At 40.3% G+C, this 15,532-nt stretch overlaps 1 protein-coding gene across 2 annotated transcripts in view; it reads left to right on the forward strand.

Annotated features, from left to right (window-relative positions):
• The window catches only part of NT5DC1 (5'-nucleotidase domain containing 1), a 128,016-nt gene extending 119,948 nt beyond the window's left edge, over positions 1 to 8,068 (forward strand). For both annotated transcript variants that reach the window (XM_061366179.1, XM_061366180.1), the window contains one exon: positions 7,823 to 8,068. In XM_061366179.1, the coding sequence (XP_061222163.1) occupies positions 7,823 to 7,941 (119 nt within the window). In that variant the 3' untranslated portion in view covers positions 7,942 to 8,068. The remainder of the gene's footprint in view (positions 1 to 7,822) is intronic.
• The last annotated feature ends 7,464 nt before the right edge of the window (positions 8,069 to 15,532 follow it).

The raw sequence follows: 15,532 nt of genomic DNA on the forward strand, positions 1-15,532 counted from the left end.
TACCTTGTCTTAAAACCATGCTTTTACTTAGCAGCTACAATGTAAAAAGGTATCTATGTGATATCATCTAAAGACTAAGTTTATCAAAATGCTCTGAAGATTTAAACTGCTTTGGGGCTCAGCTGCTGTAAATAGTAGTTGCTATTAAAAGTCCAAAGAGGCCATTTTTATAATGAAACTTTTTATGCAAGAAATACATTTTTTACATTTGGTGAAAATTTGTATACATATACTACAACAACATTTCTGTGGTTTTCTGGTTCTGAGTCTTTGATGCGAGTGAAAAAACAGGTAGCAAAGATAAATTACGAGAGAGAAGATACATATTCTGAATATATTTACAGCATCTTTCTCTAAGTCAAAAAGCAAGTTGAAAAGCATCAGATAATGTAAATCCTGTATCTCTGATCCAGGACACTAATTTCAGTGTTCTTCATTTAACAGAAAGAAAAACATACTCAACAGAACAAACAAATATAATGCATTTCTTTTTTTCAGCTGCAAAATATAACTGAAACCAATAATCAGCTGCATTTCAACCATAACAAATTATTCAGTAAATAAGAACTAGCTTATAAAAAGTCTTCATGACCCATAGGGTCTGAGACCTCAGCTTTTCCAAAGGACTTGACTCCTTGGTAGTAATTTTCAACATAGTAAGGACAGTTTTCAGTGTACTACAGTTTGATCAGCCTTTCTGTCCTCCTCCAGAAAGGTGTACTGACTTGTGCCCCTGAAGGCTGTGTCAAATCATGCAGAACCCGAAAGATTACTTCCTAGCCAATAACTGACAGAAATGTTCCTGCCATCGTTATTCTGCTCTGTGAGATGTCAAAGTACAGCTGCCTCTAAAAGATTAAAGGGAGAACTCATGAGCAACTCATTAAGAAAGGGTTTTAAAGTTATCCTTCAACTCAGGCAGCATAATTTCATTTGCAGGCTGTAATTATAGCTATAATTGGGGTTTGACTAGATTGCAGACTTACGAGGTGGGTTTACATCACTTCTTTAAAAACACTGGTTGGTAATACGAAGTGTTGATAATTTTTAAGTGTGAAAAACGTGGAAATAGGTAAGTCAACAAGTATTAGAAATATTGGAAATATTTTTTTGACCAGGCTGGAATTTTACACAACCTGCAACCTCACATGTACAAGAAAAAGTTGCTGGCAGCATTTGTGTACTCTGGATCGGTGCCTAACGTATTCCCTCTGGATGTAGATGGTAAAACACACCAAGAAACCCAATAGAGGCTTAATGTGTCTCTGTGTGTGGCTTTTTACCTTAAGGTAACCAATGTTTGCAAACCATCTAAAGGAAAACAAATAGGGAAAAGGAAAGAAAGCATTTGTTTTACAAGAGAGGGAAACATGACATTAACCCAAGTTTGAAGAGTAAGTTAGATCTTGGTGAGTTTACCTCAAAATGAAAGTAAAAAGGTGTATCATCACTGCATTTATCTTAATATAGCCTCTGCACAGTCTCAAATGCAACTTACTTCTTTTTCTTAATCAATCAGAAATACCTGTCATCTCAATCGCTTTTCAGGCTAACTTCAATTTACCTCAGACCTTCCCACCACCCTTAGATCCAGGATGAGTCATTCCAACAGAAATTAATTAATAGATTCCTAAAACACTAACACCTGCTACTAGGATCTTGGCATTCTCCTAGGATTTCTTTTAGATTAAAACTTCATCTAAATATTTAAAAATATTATGGTCCAATTTTTTCTTTTGATCAGTTCCAGATCAAGCAAAGAACCACACAGGGCTATCTTCTCCAGGGATCTCCAAAAATAACCATTTAAACTAAAACGAAAATGAGAGAAATTTCTCTCACGTACAAATAATGTTTTCTTTCATAAACGCAAAACAGCAAAGGAATTTCTAAGATTTTCCTTTGCTGCAGACTCTGTTAGGCTCAGATGCAAGTATAGTGCATGCCTTGTGCACAGCTGTTCTGCTCAAGCCAGAGTCAGCAGTCCTTTCGGCATAGGATAGACCCAAGGTAACACTAATTGTTACTCCCAGGATAATTGTGGTGAACCTGCACACTACAGGCAATTGCAACAATGGCATGGTCTTTCCATCCCCCAGGCACTCATCCCTCTGCAAAACTCTTACGGTGAAGCTGCTACTTCACATCTCCCCACAGTTTGCCACTTCCGTTTTCTCCAGTGTCATAATCTTCCATGTTACATACATCAGAATAGTAACCAGTGATAAACCCCAGTGGCAGTGAAGATCTTCCTCAAGCCAAGATCATGCTACAGATGTCTACTGGCAGATCCACAGGCAGGATCTCCACCTGTCTTGGCAAAAGCTCCCATGGAGGTGCAATTAAAGCAGCAAACCTGCATTTTCACTGAGGCTAGTTTTAGTCTTTATTCCTTTATTCCAGGATGCCCAGGAATTTAACTGGAAGAAAAAAAAGAAAAATGCCTTCCCTCTAAAGAGCTTAGTTAATTGGCTTTATTCCTAGATACCCAGAAATAAACTGCACTGGCTCATATCACAAATTACATCCAAACTCAGGAGTTTTAGCAACTTCCCTCTATAAGGCATACCTATGCTGAAGGGTCCCCCCTTTCCCATACAACACTGCACAGATACCCTCCCTCCTCCTCCTGTCTAACCTTTGAGTTGCAGAGTGTGTAGACAGCAGCAGACTTTCATGTAAGTCATAGAAGGAACGCTTTCCTTTTGTTCAGTATTTCAGGAGCTTTGTTTTAGTACAGCAAGCATCTGACCTTCTGTTTAGGAAAATCAGCTGTAGAATTTTTGCTAAAAATAACTGCTAGCAGATAAATTTACTTGTAACCTTGGGTATTTTTCCTTTTTACCACTAGTCTGCTCGCTCACACTCTGAGCTCTTACTGCTTTAACTGTTATGAAGTAGAAATGGGTCAGGAGATAAACCCAACACCTATTATTATTTACTTGCAGTAAAGGGTCACCAGTGCAGCCAAAATGGTGAGCTCCCCTGCAGCAGCTGTGCTTACAGTCACTGTTAATAAATTATTATTAGAAATTGTTACCATTAAGAAATTAGTATTTTCCTTCTTCTTCATTTGCAACCTTGAAATACAAGGAAACGTGTATGGTAAAGATGCTAAGCCAATGTAAATTACTGGAATTCCTGTAAAAGGGGAATTGATACTGACAGTCTGCCTCTGCAGTCACACCACCTGGATGCTGATCTGTAAGATGGAGCTCTGTCTGCTTTCTGAGATTTGCCACAATTAAGCAGTTTAAAGATTTTTCAAGTTAAAACTTGGGTTTCACTAATGAGGTTTTAGTTTTCTTCCCTATGCCTTTTCCTTGGTGATAAACGGGAGGATATATTTGAATTCACTTAAAACTTAACCCTGCTGTTTACTGGAAGGTCTCTGCAGGGCCTGGCTCTGGCCCTGCTGACTGCAGATTTCAGTGAGGGGAGGGGAGTTCTGCTTTTGTAGGGCTTCTCACTCGTCACAGGGATGCTGCTGTGGTGTCATGCTTAAAAAATGTTGGCTTTGCTTCTGTTGGTCAATATTGCAAAATGTTTCTGACATTTCTGCTGTGCATTTTGGAAGAAATCCGTTTCAGTCTTGGACTGTGCTTTTACTTGAAAAAAATGCCTTTCATCTAAAAACCTTGGTTAAGATTGCATTTGCTTAATGTATTGGTTTGTTCAGGGAAATCTCAGAAAAAAAAGAGAAAATATTAGAAGTGAGCATTGAGTTTATCAAGCAGGCCTGTGTCTGGATTAGATTATAATTGTCTTCCATTCAGTTACTCAGATATTTTCCTGATCACTCATCGAGAATATTACATTTTCCCTTCTTCTTGTGGTTTCCTTTTCCTTCCTTGTGGCTGGAACTCTGATTTTACTTCTGATAAAACCTTGTGGCTTTCATTTACTTGGCTTACGCTAACTGAACAGCACACAGAAACTGAGATGTTGTCAACTGAAATAAACCCATCCATAACACCTAAATAGGTATGTGGATATGGTTATACATAAGCATCAGAGCACAATGTTGTAATTAATGTCACTTAATACCTAGGTCTGGATAACTGGAACACGGCAGCTGGAACACAGTTACTGACAGTGGTTGCTGTTTAAATATCATCATTGCCATTTTATTTACACCAAGTCTGCTGGAGTCCTTTAGGCAAGGTAGGGCAGGGCAGGACTCCTGCTTCTGAGCTCAAGCTACACCATATAACCCATGAGGGCTGAGCAAGCTCTTGGGAAATGCTAATAATCCTGAATGGTCACTGCAAAAGAAAACAAATGGTTTTCATCACTCGCTTGCACTCAGGCTCTGGAGTGGGAGCAAAGAAAGGAATGGGACTCAAATTCAGGGTGATACATCTAATACTTGACATTTCTGTAGATCTAGAAAGGGACATGGACCTTGAGACCCTCCATGTCCTACTTCTAAAAGTCTACAGCTCTAAAAGTATAGAGCTTACGTGTCTTGGGAACAAAATAAGAATTGCCTACATGACAGAAAAATTCTGGAATTGTGCTGAAGCAATTGGGTAGAGCCAGCTAGTTAATTCTACCAGCCTCAAGCTGCTCAGGATTGTTTTGGGTTTGGGGTTGGTTGTCGTTTTTTTTAGGGTAGTGGCAATGTTGGATGAGTTTTGTGCTGAATTTATCATCAGTGTAGGTTAGGACCAATTACAGCCTTGCTATCAAATTACCTCCCAGAGAGGACTGGATATCTGCCCGCTACCTACTTTAGGACTTTCAGGGTTAGCTGGGATGTAGGTGCCAAGATGCAGAGGTCTACCATGACAGCAGCAGTTCTGAGCATGCACAGTAGCAGAACCTGAAGAAATTTACTAGCAAAACCACAGAGAAGCAAACAGGTTGGAAATAAGCAACATCTGTTTGTGGATTTTTTTTCCTGAGACTGCTTTTATTATCAAGTACTGTTTCTTATTTTTTGCATGCCTTTGCATCAAGCTGTGGCCTGTGCGAGCATGTCAGTTTAGTGAAAATAGAACTGCTTATTTCTTTATGTCTGCAGTGATACTATGGATTAAGACCAGATATTAAATTAATTGCTGCTATGTCCAGAAGGCAGACTGCAGACCTGTATGACTGTTTTTTGTTGATGAGACAGTATTGTTGCACCCAGTGATACCACTGCCGTTTACATCAAAAGAAGATGGATTGCACATTGCTGTACATTTCAAGTGATACTTTTGCAATCCAGGGTGACTGCATTTTGTTTTAAGTTGAAAAGTTTTCACAAAACTTAGTTTAAATGAGCAGTCTTCATCTATGACAGTTTCTGGATTTTCTGGGTTTTTTTTTTAATATATGGATTTTGCATTCCCCCAGTAAAAGACAAATAAATATTCATTTTATCCCTGTATTCTCCACATTATTCATGGCATCATAGAATCACAGAATGCTTAGAGTTGAAAGGGACCTTAAAGATCATCTAGTTCCAACCCCCCTACCACTAGACCAGGTTGCTCAAAGCCCCATCCAACCTGGCCTTGAACACTGACAGGGATGGGGCAGCCACAGCTTCTCTGGGCAACCTGTGCCAGGGCCTCACCACCCTTATAGTGCAGAATTTTTTCCTAATACCTAGTCTAAATCTCACCTCCTTCAATTTAAACCCATTACCCCTTGTCTTATCCTTCTCCAGATTTCTTGTAGACCCACTTTAGGTATTGTAAGACTGCTATAAGGTGTCCCCCCACTGTGTTTTTATTTATAGTTACTAAGATTTCAAGTATGTCTTTCTGATCAGTCCAGGTTTTATCAGAAATCAAGCAATAATATAAAATGTTGCATATTCTGGGCAAAGCAGATGCAACAGATGCAGCAAATAAAATCACTGCTGGAAAAAAAATGGAAATACATGAAGATTTTTCCTATGTGATACATAAAATCTGCTTCATAGTTGAAGAATAGTGTCAGGTTCATGCTTCATGCAATTTTCAGGGATGCCTTGGGCAGCATTTTTAAACATAAGTACCTTCTGGTCATCTTCTAAAGTCAGCTTGCTCAGACAACAGCAATATTTAAATGGATAGATTGGGGTTTGAATATGTAAAAAGGTAATCATTCTCTTTTGGAGTCTTATGCATTGTCTATTGTATGTGTTTGGTGTTTAAACTGATTGTGTAAAGCTCATTTAACAGGAAATATCAACAAAATGACCATTTTGATCCAAATGGTTCTTCTTTTCAGGATAAGCAACTCTGCAGCAAGTCTGCCCCATTTGTACTTCTCTTTGGTTAAACTACTCTTGGGAGACTCCAGACTCCTAGACTAAAAAGCTAGTGAAAGGTTTTATATAATAATAAGTGTATGGCGTGTGTTTTTATAGCTCATAAAGATACTCAGAAATACTTGCTTTCTTTTTCATTACTATTTGTTATTTTGGAAACCTTTGTTTTAAATAGAGCTGTCATAAATAGACTCAGCAGCCAGTAAATCCACTGGGCATTCACAGACTAGAAAAACATCTGCCTGTTGTGCTGTGCTCGACTCCAACAATGAGAAAATGTACTCTGACAAGCTGAAGTAACCCACTTAATAAAGCGTAATTTACTTCCAATCAAGTCTCCTCCCAGTCGTACTTCATTCCAGCCTCTATGTGATTTTTCAGCTGGATCTAAATACTAATTTGCTTGCTTTAGTTATGTTTAATATGGCTTTAAAGCTGCAGACCTGGATTCTGTCCTGGTGCCTGCCTGTGAATCACTTGTGAGACAGACCTGAGCTTCCTGTTGTTTGTGCCAAAACTGCTAAGATCGCGTTTTCTGTTTCACAACTGCTGCTGAATTAAAAACATTAAAAATAAATAAAAAATAAAACAATTGGAGCACACTGATAGGCTGTCATCACCCCAAACATACTCCAAAGTAAAAAGATAACTGTTGTCATTAATAAATTACTGTTCAGATGAGCTCAGTAATCGTTTTTATCTTTTGCTTTGGTTCTAAACAGACAAGCTGGAGAGGAGCTAACCATTTTTTTTGTCTTTTTGTTTGGTTTAGGGGTTTTTTCATTTATTGTAAGGGTGATTGTTTTGTGAATGAAGTCTCATTTGTGTAGGGCTTTAATTTGGTTTCTTGAACTTTGAATAGGAGGTGAGCATGGGATGTATCAGTTTTCTGGCTGTGAGAGTGGGTGGGTCACTGCTGGCAGCAAAGAGGTTTTTTTTAAAGGTACAGAAAAGAAAGCTTTGACTGTTCAGAACTATTTTAATGCATTCAGTGTTCTTTACAAACTGGAAGTGATGAGTACGCCAAGTTACAAGTGCAGATTTCTAAGAATTAATACAGAATGATGTTAACACTGGACTGCAGGAAGGTCTAAGAGCGGGTGCCTTTGGGGAATTTTGCTATAATAACCAAAACCAAACCCAACCAAAAAAACCAAACAGACTTTTTTGTTTTAAACATAGCTCTCTTACGAGTAGATTGCTGATTTCTAGAGAAAGGTGACAAATTGAAGAATGAATGCAAAGGGGTTCTAGTAGGAAAAGGCCATCTAGGCTCAATGAAGATTTTTGTTTACTTTTCCAGCATTAGTTAAATCATTTTCTATGACTAGCATTATTTCAGCAATCAAGGAACTGAATGAATATCCTTTGCTGCAGTTGAGTAAACTCTGAAAGTCAATCCTTTGGACAGCTGAACACATCCGGTAAATATGTAATCACACAATCTGATTGAGTTCTAAAGCTAGTGAGCAAACAGCTCAAGGTCTTAAGAAGTACTGATGTTCACTACAGGCTTATTTTTTATGTGATATGGGTTGTGTTGCTAATCAGATGTGGTTTGTTTCTGTCTTTCAGATTTACCGCTGGATTATAGATTTACACGATTTTCCTCAAATAGGTCAGCAACTGCCGGGTACTACCCAAGCCCTCCAAGAGTGATGCTGCCAAGTGAGGAGTCAGTGACTATGAAATAGGTTGCCAGCTTTTTCCTTAAATAACCCTGTGGCCCTTACTTAGACTGCTGTCAAATGCTAATTGGTGAAAATGCTGTGTGATGCTTCGTAAAATAGAATGATGGATTAAAGCAGACTCCTGTGTAGACTTTTGTATCACTTGTTTCTCTAGTCCATCCAGAACAGGTGAGCAATGCATTCTTCTCCAAATCTTCCAAAAGCCACTACCTTTTGCAAAGTGCTATTGGCTTTTTGTATGCACTGCCCAAAGCCTTCAAGAAATGTAATAATAATAACTCATCCCAAGTTACATTCTACAACTTCAAGGACATTTTTGCTACTATCCCTATGTAAAGTAATACTATTACTACCACAAGCCCAGAAAAGACATGAACCAGGTGCTCAACCGTATTTCATTGAGTTACCTTGGACAACCCAGGTTATCACCATAGATCAGTGTTTTACAGGTTCTGAGGAATTTATTCTCCAACTGTAACTATTCTTGGAGATAAAGAAAGACTGAGGCCCACATAGGAAGATGCATTCATACCCAGAAAGAGACTTGAATGAGATTTAGGCAACTAAATGCAGACTGATAGTCCTAAAAGCCTTTGTCAAAGTGCATAACCACTATTCAACAGTAAGGCTCCCTACATGCCTTTTCCTCCTTTAGTCTTCAGTACCTCGAGTACCTTCAGAGCTCTTCTGCAGAAAAAGAGAAACCTCAACTGGAGTGGATTCAAACCCTTATTCTCCACCTCCCTGGGAAACCCTTCCAAGAGTAGGAAGGATATAGCACCCAGCTATACAGAGCCATCTTTGCTAAGTACAGCCTTGGCCCAGAAAAGCAAGACTGCAAGTGTAAGCTGGATATGTGCTTTCTTATCAGGTAATTTAAGTAAACAGGAATCCTGTTCTCTCTGGGTTCAGTTCCAAAGACTTGTTCTCCAGCGCTTTGGACAGGGAGCCTTTGGTAACTCACACAGGGCAGCAGATGCAAAACCATATCAAAGATACCTGTTTAGTCAGCAGTTTTGGCACACTAGGATGGCAGACTTTGGGATAAATTTCCCTCACAGTTTAAAGAACAACAAACAGAAAATGTATTTTCTTGTTTTCAAGAGAATTTTCTTTCTTAGGCCTAGAAAATTATTAGAATGGATTTAACTTGTGTTAGCACTTAATTTATGTCACCACAGCTCACTCTATGTTTTTGCAGGTTCACCAGTTAAAATATTTAATGTGAGAATCAGACACAGACACCATTCCATCTCATTTCAGAGATACCAGCTTTTGCGTCTGTGTTTTTCTTCCTACCTTTACATAAGATACTATTTTTGCATTCTTGTGGTCCAGTATACTTACAAGTAATATGCAACGTTTCCACTTTAACATTAAGCATCATTTTTTGAAAGGAAAACATAAAACAAAAGAGGAAAAAATTGAAAAAAACTTTCCTTAAAAGGAAAAGGTGGGTGAGGAAGGGAAGTGGAAGGGCCATTCCCCTCCACAAAAAGTATAGGCTGAAAATATTTGACTTAAGAAGGTAACAATAAGTAATACTTGAGTCTATTGTGAAATTTTCTAATTATCATTGATGTTTTGGGCAGCAGATTGGCTCATGACAAAGACATGATTTGTATTAAGCAGAGAGATACCCAGATTAAAATCTAAGATCCCTGATTACAGCATCACTTGAAATTCTAACCTGAATCAAGTAATCCTCTGCAAATAATATTATGTACCCTCACACTTTTCTTGTTTTGAATTTAGAACTGATTTGTTTAGTTTGGGGATTGTTTTCTTGGGTTTTTTCTCAAGAAAATTAATTAAAATTGAATCAATAAGAGTGAAAATCATCTAAATAGTTCTTGGTTCTTGGCTTCTTGGTGGAGAAGCAGTATTTTCTTTAATGTAAAGGTGACTGATTCTAAGGACAACTTGAACACAGAGCTCACCAGAAGAAATACATATATTCAGACTTGCTCAAATGGGAGGTGATAGTACCCATTTCTGACAAAGAATGCCATCAGCCAGTTGCATTTGCTGCAGGAAGGACCACACAATATCAGAGAAAGAAGTGGATAACAGAAGGCTACTATAAGCATGACTTCATGTGCCACCACAGCCTGTGGTTGCAGGAAGACTAAGGAAGAGTAACTGAAGCATTTGCGTGAAAAACAGAGCTCAGGTGAAATCATGACTGAACAACTCTTGCTAAAGACTCCTCTTATTCAAGAATCTCTGAAAATCATACAGGTCTTTCTTACTACAAAGCAGAGGTTGGCAGTGGACAAATCTTAGGAGGGCGATCAGTGCTGTGGAATGGAAGAGCTGTTGGAACTGGAAGTATTGTGAAGACCATGGAGAAGAAATACACATGGCAGAAAACTGGTGGAGAGCTTGACACTGTAAAAACACCATCATTCCTTCTTCCTTTGTTTTTTTTAACCCCTGGAAATCTCTGAAATTTCTTGGATTCTGTTGTGAGAGGCCATTGACAGAAAGATCACTGAAGTGCCTGCAAAACTATCTTGAGTGTCAGCAAGGAGACAAAGATTCGTTAAAATCACTGTGTCTGGTTGCATAGCCCTGACAGCCACAGTTGTTCTTAAAAGCAGAAATGAATACTGAGTCTCTTTTGGCATCTGTTTTGGTATAAAGCACATGTGTCTGAATTTTAACATAAAGAGATATATTTCTGAAAAAAAAATAATATATATATATATATATATATATACACATGTTCTCTGAATTTGCTTTATAGCTGAGCAGCAAAAAGAAAAAAGGTAAACAAGGTCATCACAAAGCAGTGCAAGGAAAGGTTCATGCTATAGCCCTGAACAAAGCAAAACTTGACCCACCCATAATGAGATACCTAAATCAACCAAAACCTGGTATAAATTAATGCCTTTAGTAAATGAATACCTTTAATACCTATAGGGAAGACAGCTTTGAGGCAAAGCAGAGTTCACAGCAAGTGTTTCCTGGATAGGGCTCGTTCCTGGAAACTAAAGGCCTCCTAATCCCCAGTGAGTGAAAGATAAAATTGCAGATAGCTTAGCCATGGTAGATGTAGGGTACTACTGGACTCAGGCCTTTGAGGCTGGTGTTTCCCTGGGCTGCTAGGGCTCTCCAGCTCATCTGAGTCCCAGCTGTGTGATACTGCAGCCGCACTGGAGTGGTTCCTAAGGGAATTCCAGGAAAATCTGACTGGTGATGGGTACCAGGAAGCAGCATCCCCAAAACTGGTTTAAATTTGGGTAAGCAGCAAACAGCTGTTGTCCAGCCTGGCATGACAGCTACTGGGGGGGGGGGGGGGGGGGGGGGGAAACGTGCAAAACAGGGCTGCAGTATCACAAAAGGGTGAGTTCATTCACAGATGTGTGACAGACACAGCTTTTGAGATGAGGAAAGTCTCCAATGCTCCAGGCAAAGTGGCTGGACCAGACCTCCAGTGTCCTCGAGCTTAAGACACTGTGTAGCCACTGATCTCACCCATCCCCTGCCATGACCCATAGTGCTCCAAATGTTACCTGCATTCAAATGAATAACCTTTGGCCTTGCCCACGCTGCCTGGCATGATGTTTTATAGTAGCAGATGGCTATAACAACTGACGACAGCATGACTGTTCCACTATGACAACGGAATACCATGCCTGCCATGTCCTCCTAGGTCCCGCTCTGCCAGCAGCTGTACAGGCTGTGAGGTTTTTAACAACCTTTTTGGCAGATACTTTAGAAATTGAAGAACTGTAACATACTTCACTGGCAAATTGGACATTACTTACCAGCTTCTGTATTGTAACACAGGATGCAGAAAATCACCTACCGCACACAATACACAACACTGATCTTTCTTTGAGGGAAAATAAACTGTCCCTGCTCCAAGTCATGGCACACCCTGGATCGGATTTGGCTATAGCCAGGTTGCAAACCATGTAATCATCAGTAAAAGCTGTCTTATCATGAGATTGCTGTAATTCAAAACTCTTGTGTTTTCCTGATAAAGTCACTTTCCTGTAGAAACCTCAAACTTTTTTTTCTTTACAGGAGCCCTAAGCCAAGCTGGGAGAGGAGTGGGGTAACGCAACCACCCATTACCCTAGCAAAATGAATGGTTTCCAACCTGAATCTGTAGTGCTTCTCTTTCCTATAGATATATAGCTGTATTTTCTAGCTATGCAGACCAATATACAATTTGTAATCATGTTTCTTACCATCAGTAGAGATGTGGTTTTACAGTACTCAGAGTGGCCTTGTTTTAAGCATTTACTCATGACTTGTCCAATCACTTGGCAAACAAATGTTGAAGCTTCACCTTTAACTCTTTCCTCCTGGGGCCATATATGCATTGAATTATACCAAGGCAAATGATAGCAGAGTGTAAAAATGTATAAATTAGCAGAGAGATGCCAACAGTGAGAAGACAGTGCCTGAGTTTCCATGTCAATCTTCTTTTGCTAACACATGAAACAAAAATGCACGAAAGGTAAAACACGCTTTTGTACACAACATTGATGTTTTACAGGACAGCTTCTCAGAAAGTTGGGTTTAGAAGTCAAGTCACTTCTGCGCAAAGAGCTATCACACTAAAGCAAGGGACCTAACAGGAAGATGTTGCTTCTGACTCCCCTTGCAAGGGGTCACAGCATGGGGCAGCCTATCGCTCCTCAGCATCAGGGAAGGAGCAAGACACGCCTTCTGCTACATTTCAGCAACTGAGTTTTAAAACACAAAAAGCCTCTTTCTGTACACATGCTTGGTGGCAGATAGTATTTCAGCTGAAGCGTAACATCAGACTGAGGAGGGAAGGCATGCAGCTGAGCTGCAGGAACATTATCTGCAGAGCACCAGCTACAATGGTATAATGGCTATAATGGTGTAGCCACAGACATCTACTGCTAACAACTGCCCATGAACCACCCCTTCCAGCAGGCATGTAGCTGATCCGGAGTCCCCCAAGGGAAAGGCTCAATCCCACTATAAATCCAGTTGCCTGTAATTTTGTTTCCTGCAATTCTGAGTAAGTGGAAAATCAAACCCCCTTGGTGAGTCACAGAAGAGAAAAAAATAATGTAAAAAAAAAAAAATAGAAGTTTTCTTCTGAACGGTTTCAGTGCAAGAAACAAATCCTGCTTTTCCATAAGCATTATAAATAGAAATGCTTAACTTGAAAACAGAGCCTGGATTGGGGCCAAAATGAGATGGAATCCAGGAAGTTAAACAGACTCAGAGATTTCCAGCTCAGAAAGCCTGCTAGCATCTTTAAATAGGAAACTGGGCATTCCTACCTGCAAGTCAGTGGACTACTTACTGTGGCCAGCATCATGATCATTTTCTTGAGTATAGGACAAAGGTGTAAGGGAAATCTTGTCAGGATGAGGTGGGTACCCGCAGCAGTGCTCTGGCAAGACGGCAAGACCGCAGAGGTTTTGCAGCTGACCAGATGTCACAGTTCACAGAAGGGCAAACATCTGAAGTGCCGCATCTAACTTCTGCCTGGCTGCAGCTAAACTGATTTAATCAGAACCGTGCTAGGCATCCCCTGTGCCTCCCACTCACGCTGCCAGAGTGCATACATAGTTCTCTCACACATGGCCGTAACGACTTCTAAATACTTGCACAGGGGTGAGAAACCAGTGCAGCCACTTCAAAACCATGTTACGGCTTCCAGTCGCTTTTGCAAATTAGAGGGTGCAAGACACAAAATGGCAGAAGCACAAATGGAATAGGAGTCTGCACAGCACCCACCATCATCACCCGAGAAAGGGAAAGGTAAGTGCTAAAGGAGGAGCAGGCCAGTTGGGCAACCTGGCTAGGAGATAAACCTAAACCCAGTTGATGTCCACGGTAATGTAAAAGCAATAAAACTGGTTCTGCTGTTGAAAGGCACAGACCAGTTGATGCACATCATTTTTTATTGGGTCCGGGTATTTTTAACATTTCACAGTAAGTACCTACGTACCTACTTTATGGCTGCTGTCTTCCTGACAAGGCTGAGGACCATGAATCTGTCTCCAATCACCAGTCTTTACCTTGATGCAGCCACTTCCCATTCCCTAAGAAATCTGCAGGAATTTTTTCTCATCTGGCTGGCTGCTGGCCTCAGGCTAAACCAGGCTGAACACATGGAGAGAGCAAGAGAGAAGGGAAGAAAGGAAATGTAAAGCAGAGAAAGATGTTCCATTTACACAGAAGAGCTGTTCAGGAAACACATCTAGTGCTTTCCCCTTCCAGTTACCCTACTACTGTGGTACTTCGGCTGCATGCATAGGAAAGAGAAAAGCATTTTCAGTCGGTAGATGTAGCACCAGACAAAGCAGGGAAGAAGCATTAGCACATCCTTCAGTCGTATAAATGCACCTGGCACCTGAAAGACCTATTGGAAACAAATCTAGATTTTCCTGTGAGAGAAATTACCTCATGCCACACTAAATGTCCCAGACAGAAAGGCATCCTGATGACCTTAGTCAAGATTTCAAGATTCCCAGTTCTTCCAGACTCTCAGGGCTGATTTCGGGCAATTCCTTTTCATTACCTAGATTTGGAGCTGTAGCTATTTCTGCCCATTGTCTGCACAGTCAGCCAGAGCCTTAAATCCCCAAGCAGTAAATGGTATGCATCATGCAACACTCTCATAAATTTGGAGGTTGTAGTAGGACCAAGAACAAAGTTAGGACACTGTCTGGTCCACACCCTGGTTGGAAAAGAGAAGATAGCCAACATTTCATTGTATGAGGCTGTAATTGGATAAGTTTTGAAAAACAGAGCTGCCTTCATGTGGCACTAACAAAGTCCAGTGGGAAGAGCCAGGCAGAGCAGCCCCAATCAAGGAGGGCAGGGTGAGCATTACGCAAGTATCCAGATTTGCAATTCTGCAGCTCGGCTGCGAGCAGAGACTGGTGTAATGTTCTTGTCCTACAGATTTCAGCTCACAGCACTAAGATCAGAAATCATCACAGCTGGACACAAAAGATAAAGGGAACACAAGGGTTATGGTCATAAGAAAATCAATTGTTTCAGAGAATTACTGAAAGAATCTGGAGAATTTTGTATTTCTCTCTCATCATTTGAAGAGTTTTGACACTTAATGACAAAAGTTGAAGTGCCTGTTACATGGAAATTAGAGACCAAAGAGATCACCCAGAGAACAGGAGTTTGGTGATAAGGAGGTATTTAAAAACAAACCAAACCAACAAAACAAAACCCCCACCAAAAAAAAAAAAAAAAAAAAAAAAAAACAGAGGCAAAATAAAAGGAAAAAAATGCTGTTGCATAGCCTGGTCAGGAAGAAAGAAAAGAATGGCCACAGCTATGTATGTGGAACAGGCTGAATGACAAACAGCTTCCCTCTTTGGGCTAACATCTTCAGTGAAAAAGGAGTCATCCCCCTCGTTTTCACCACTAAGTGAGAACCAAAGGCTTTAAAATGTATGAAGGATCATCAGACCCTTGGTGTCTCCTCCAGAAAGGATGAGCCCTGCATGACTGGCTTCATGCAGCCCCGCTGCCTCCTTTCTCACTGCCTGAGCACAGCAACAAGGGCTTGTTCCCTCCTCATATCCTCATGACACAGCTCGGCAATGCAGCAGGAAAATAAAGTGCATTT

Source organism: Neopsephotus bourkii, unplaced genomic scaffold, assembly GCF_033783945.1.
Source record: "Neopsephotus bourkii isolate Nb327-2 ecotype Australia unplaced genomic scaffold, CSIRO-AGI_Nbou_v1 NB_1314, whole genome shotgun sequence".
NCBI lineage: Eukaryota > Metazoa > Chordata > Aves > Psittaciformes > Psittacidae > Neopsephotus > Neopsephotus bourkii.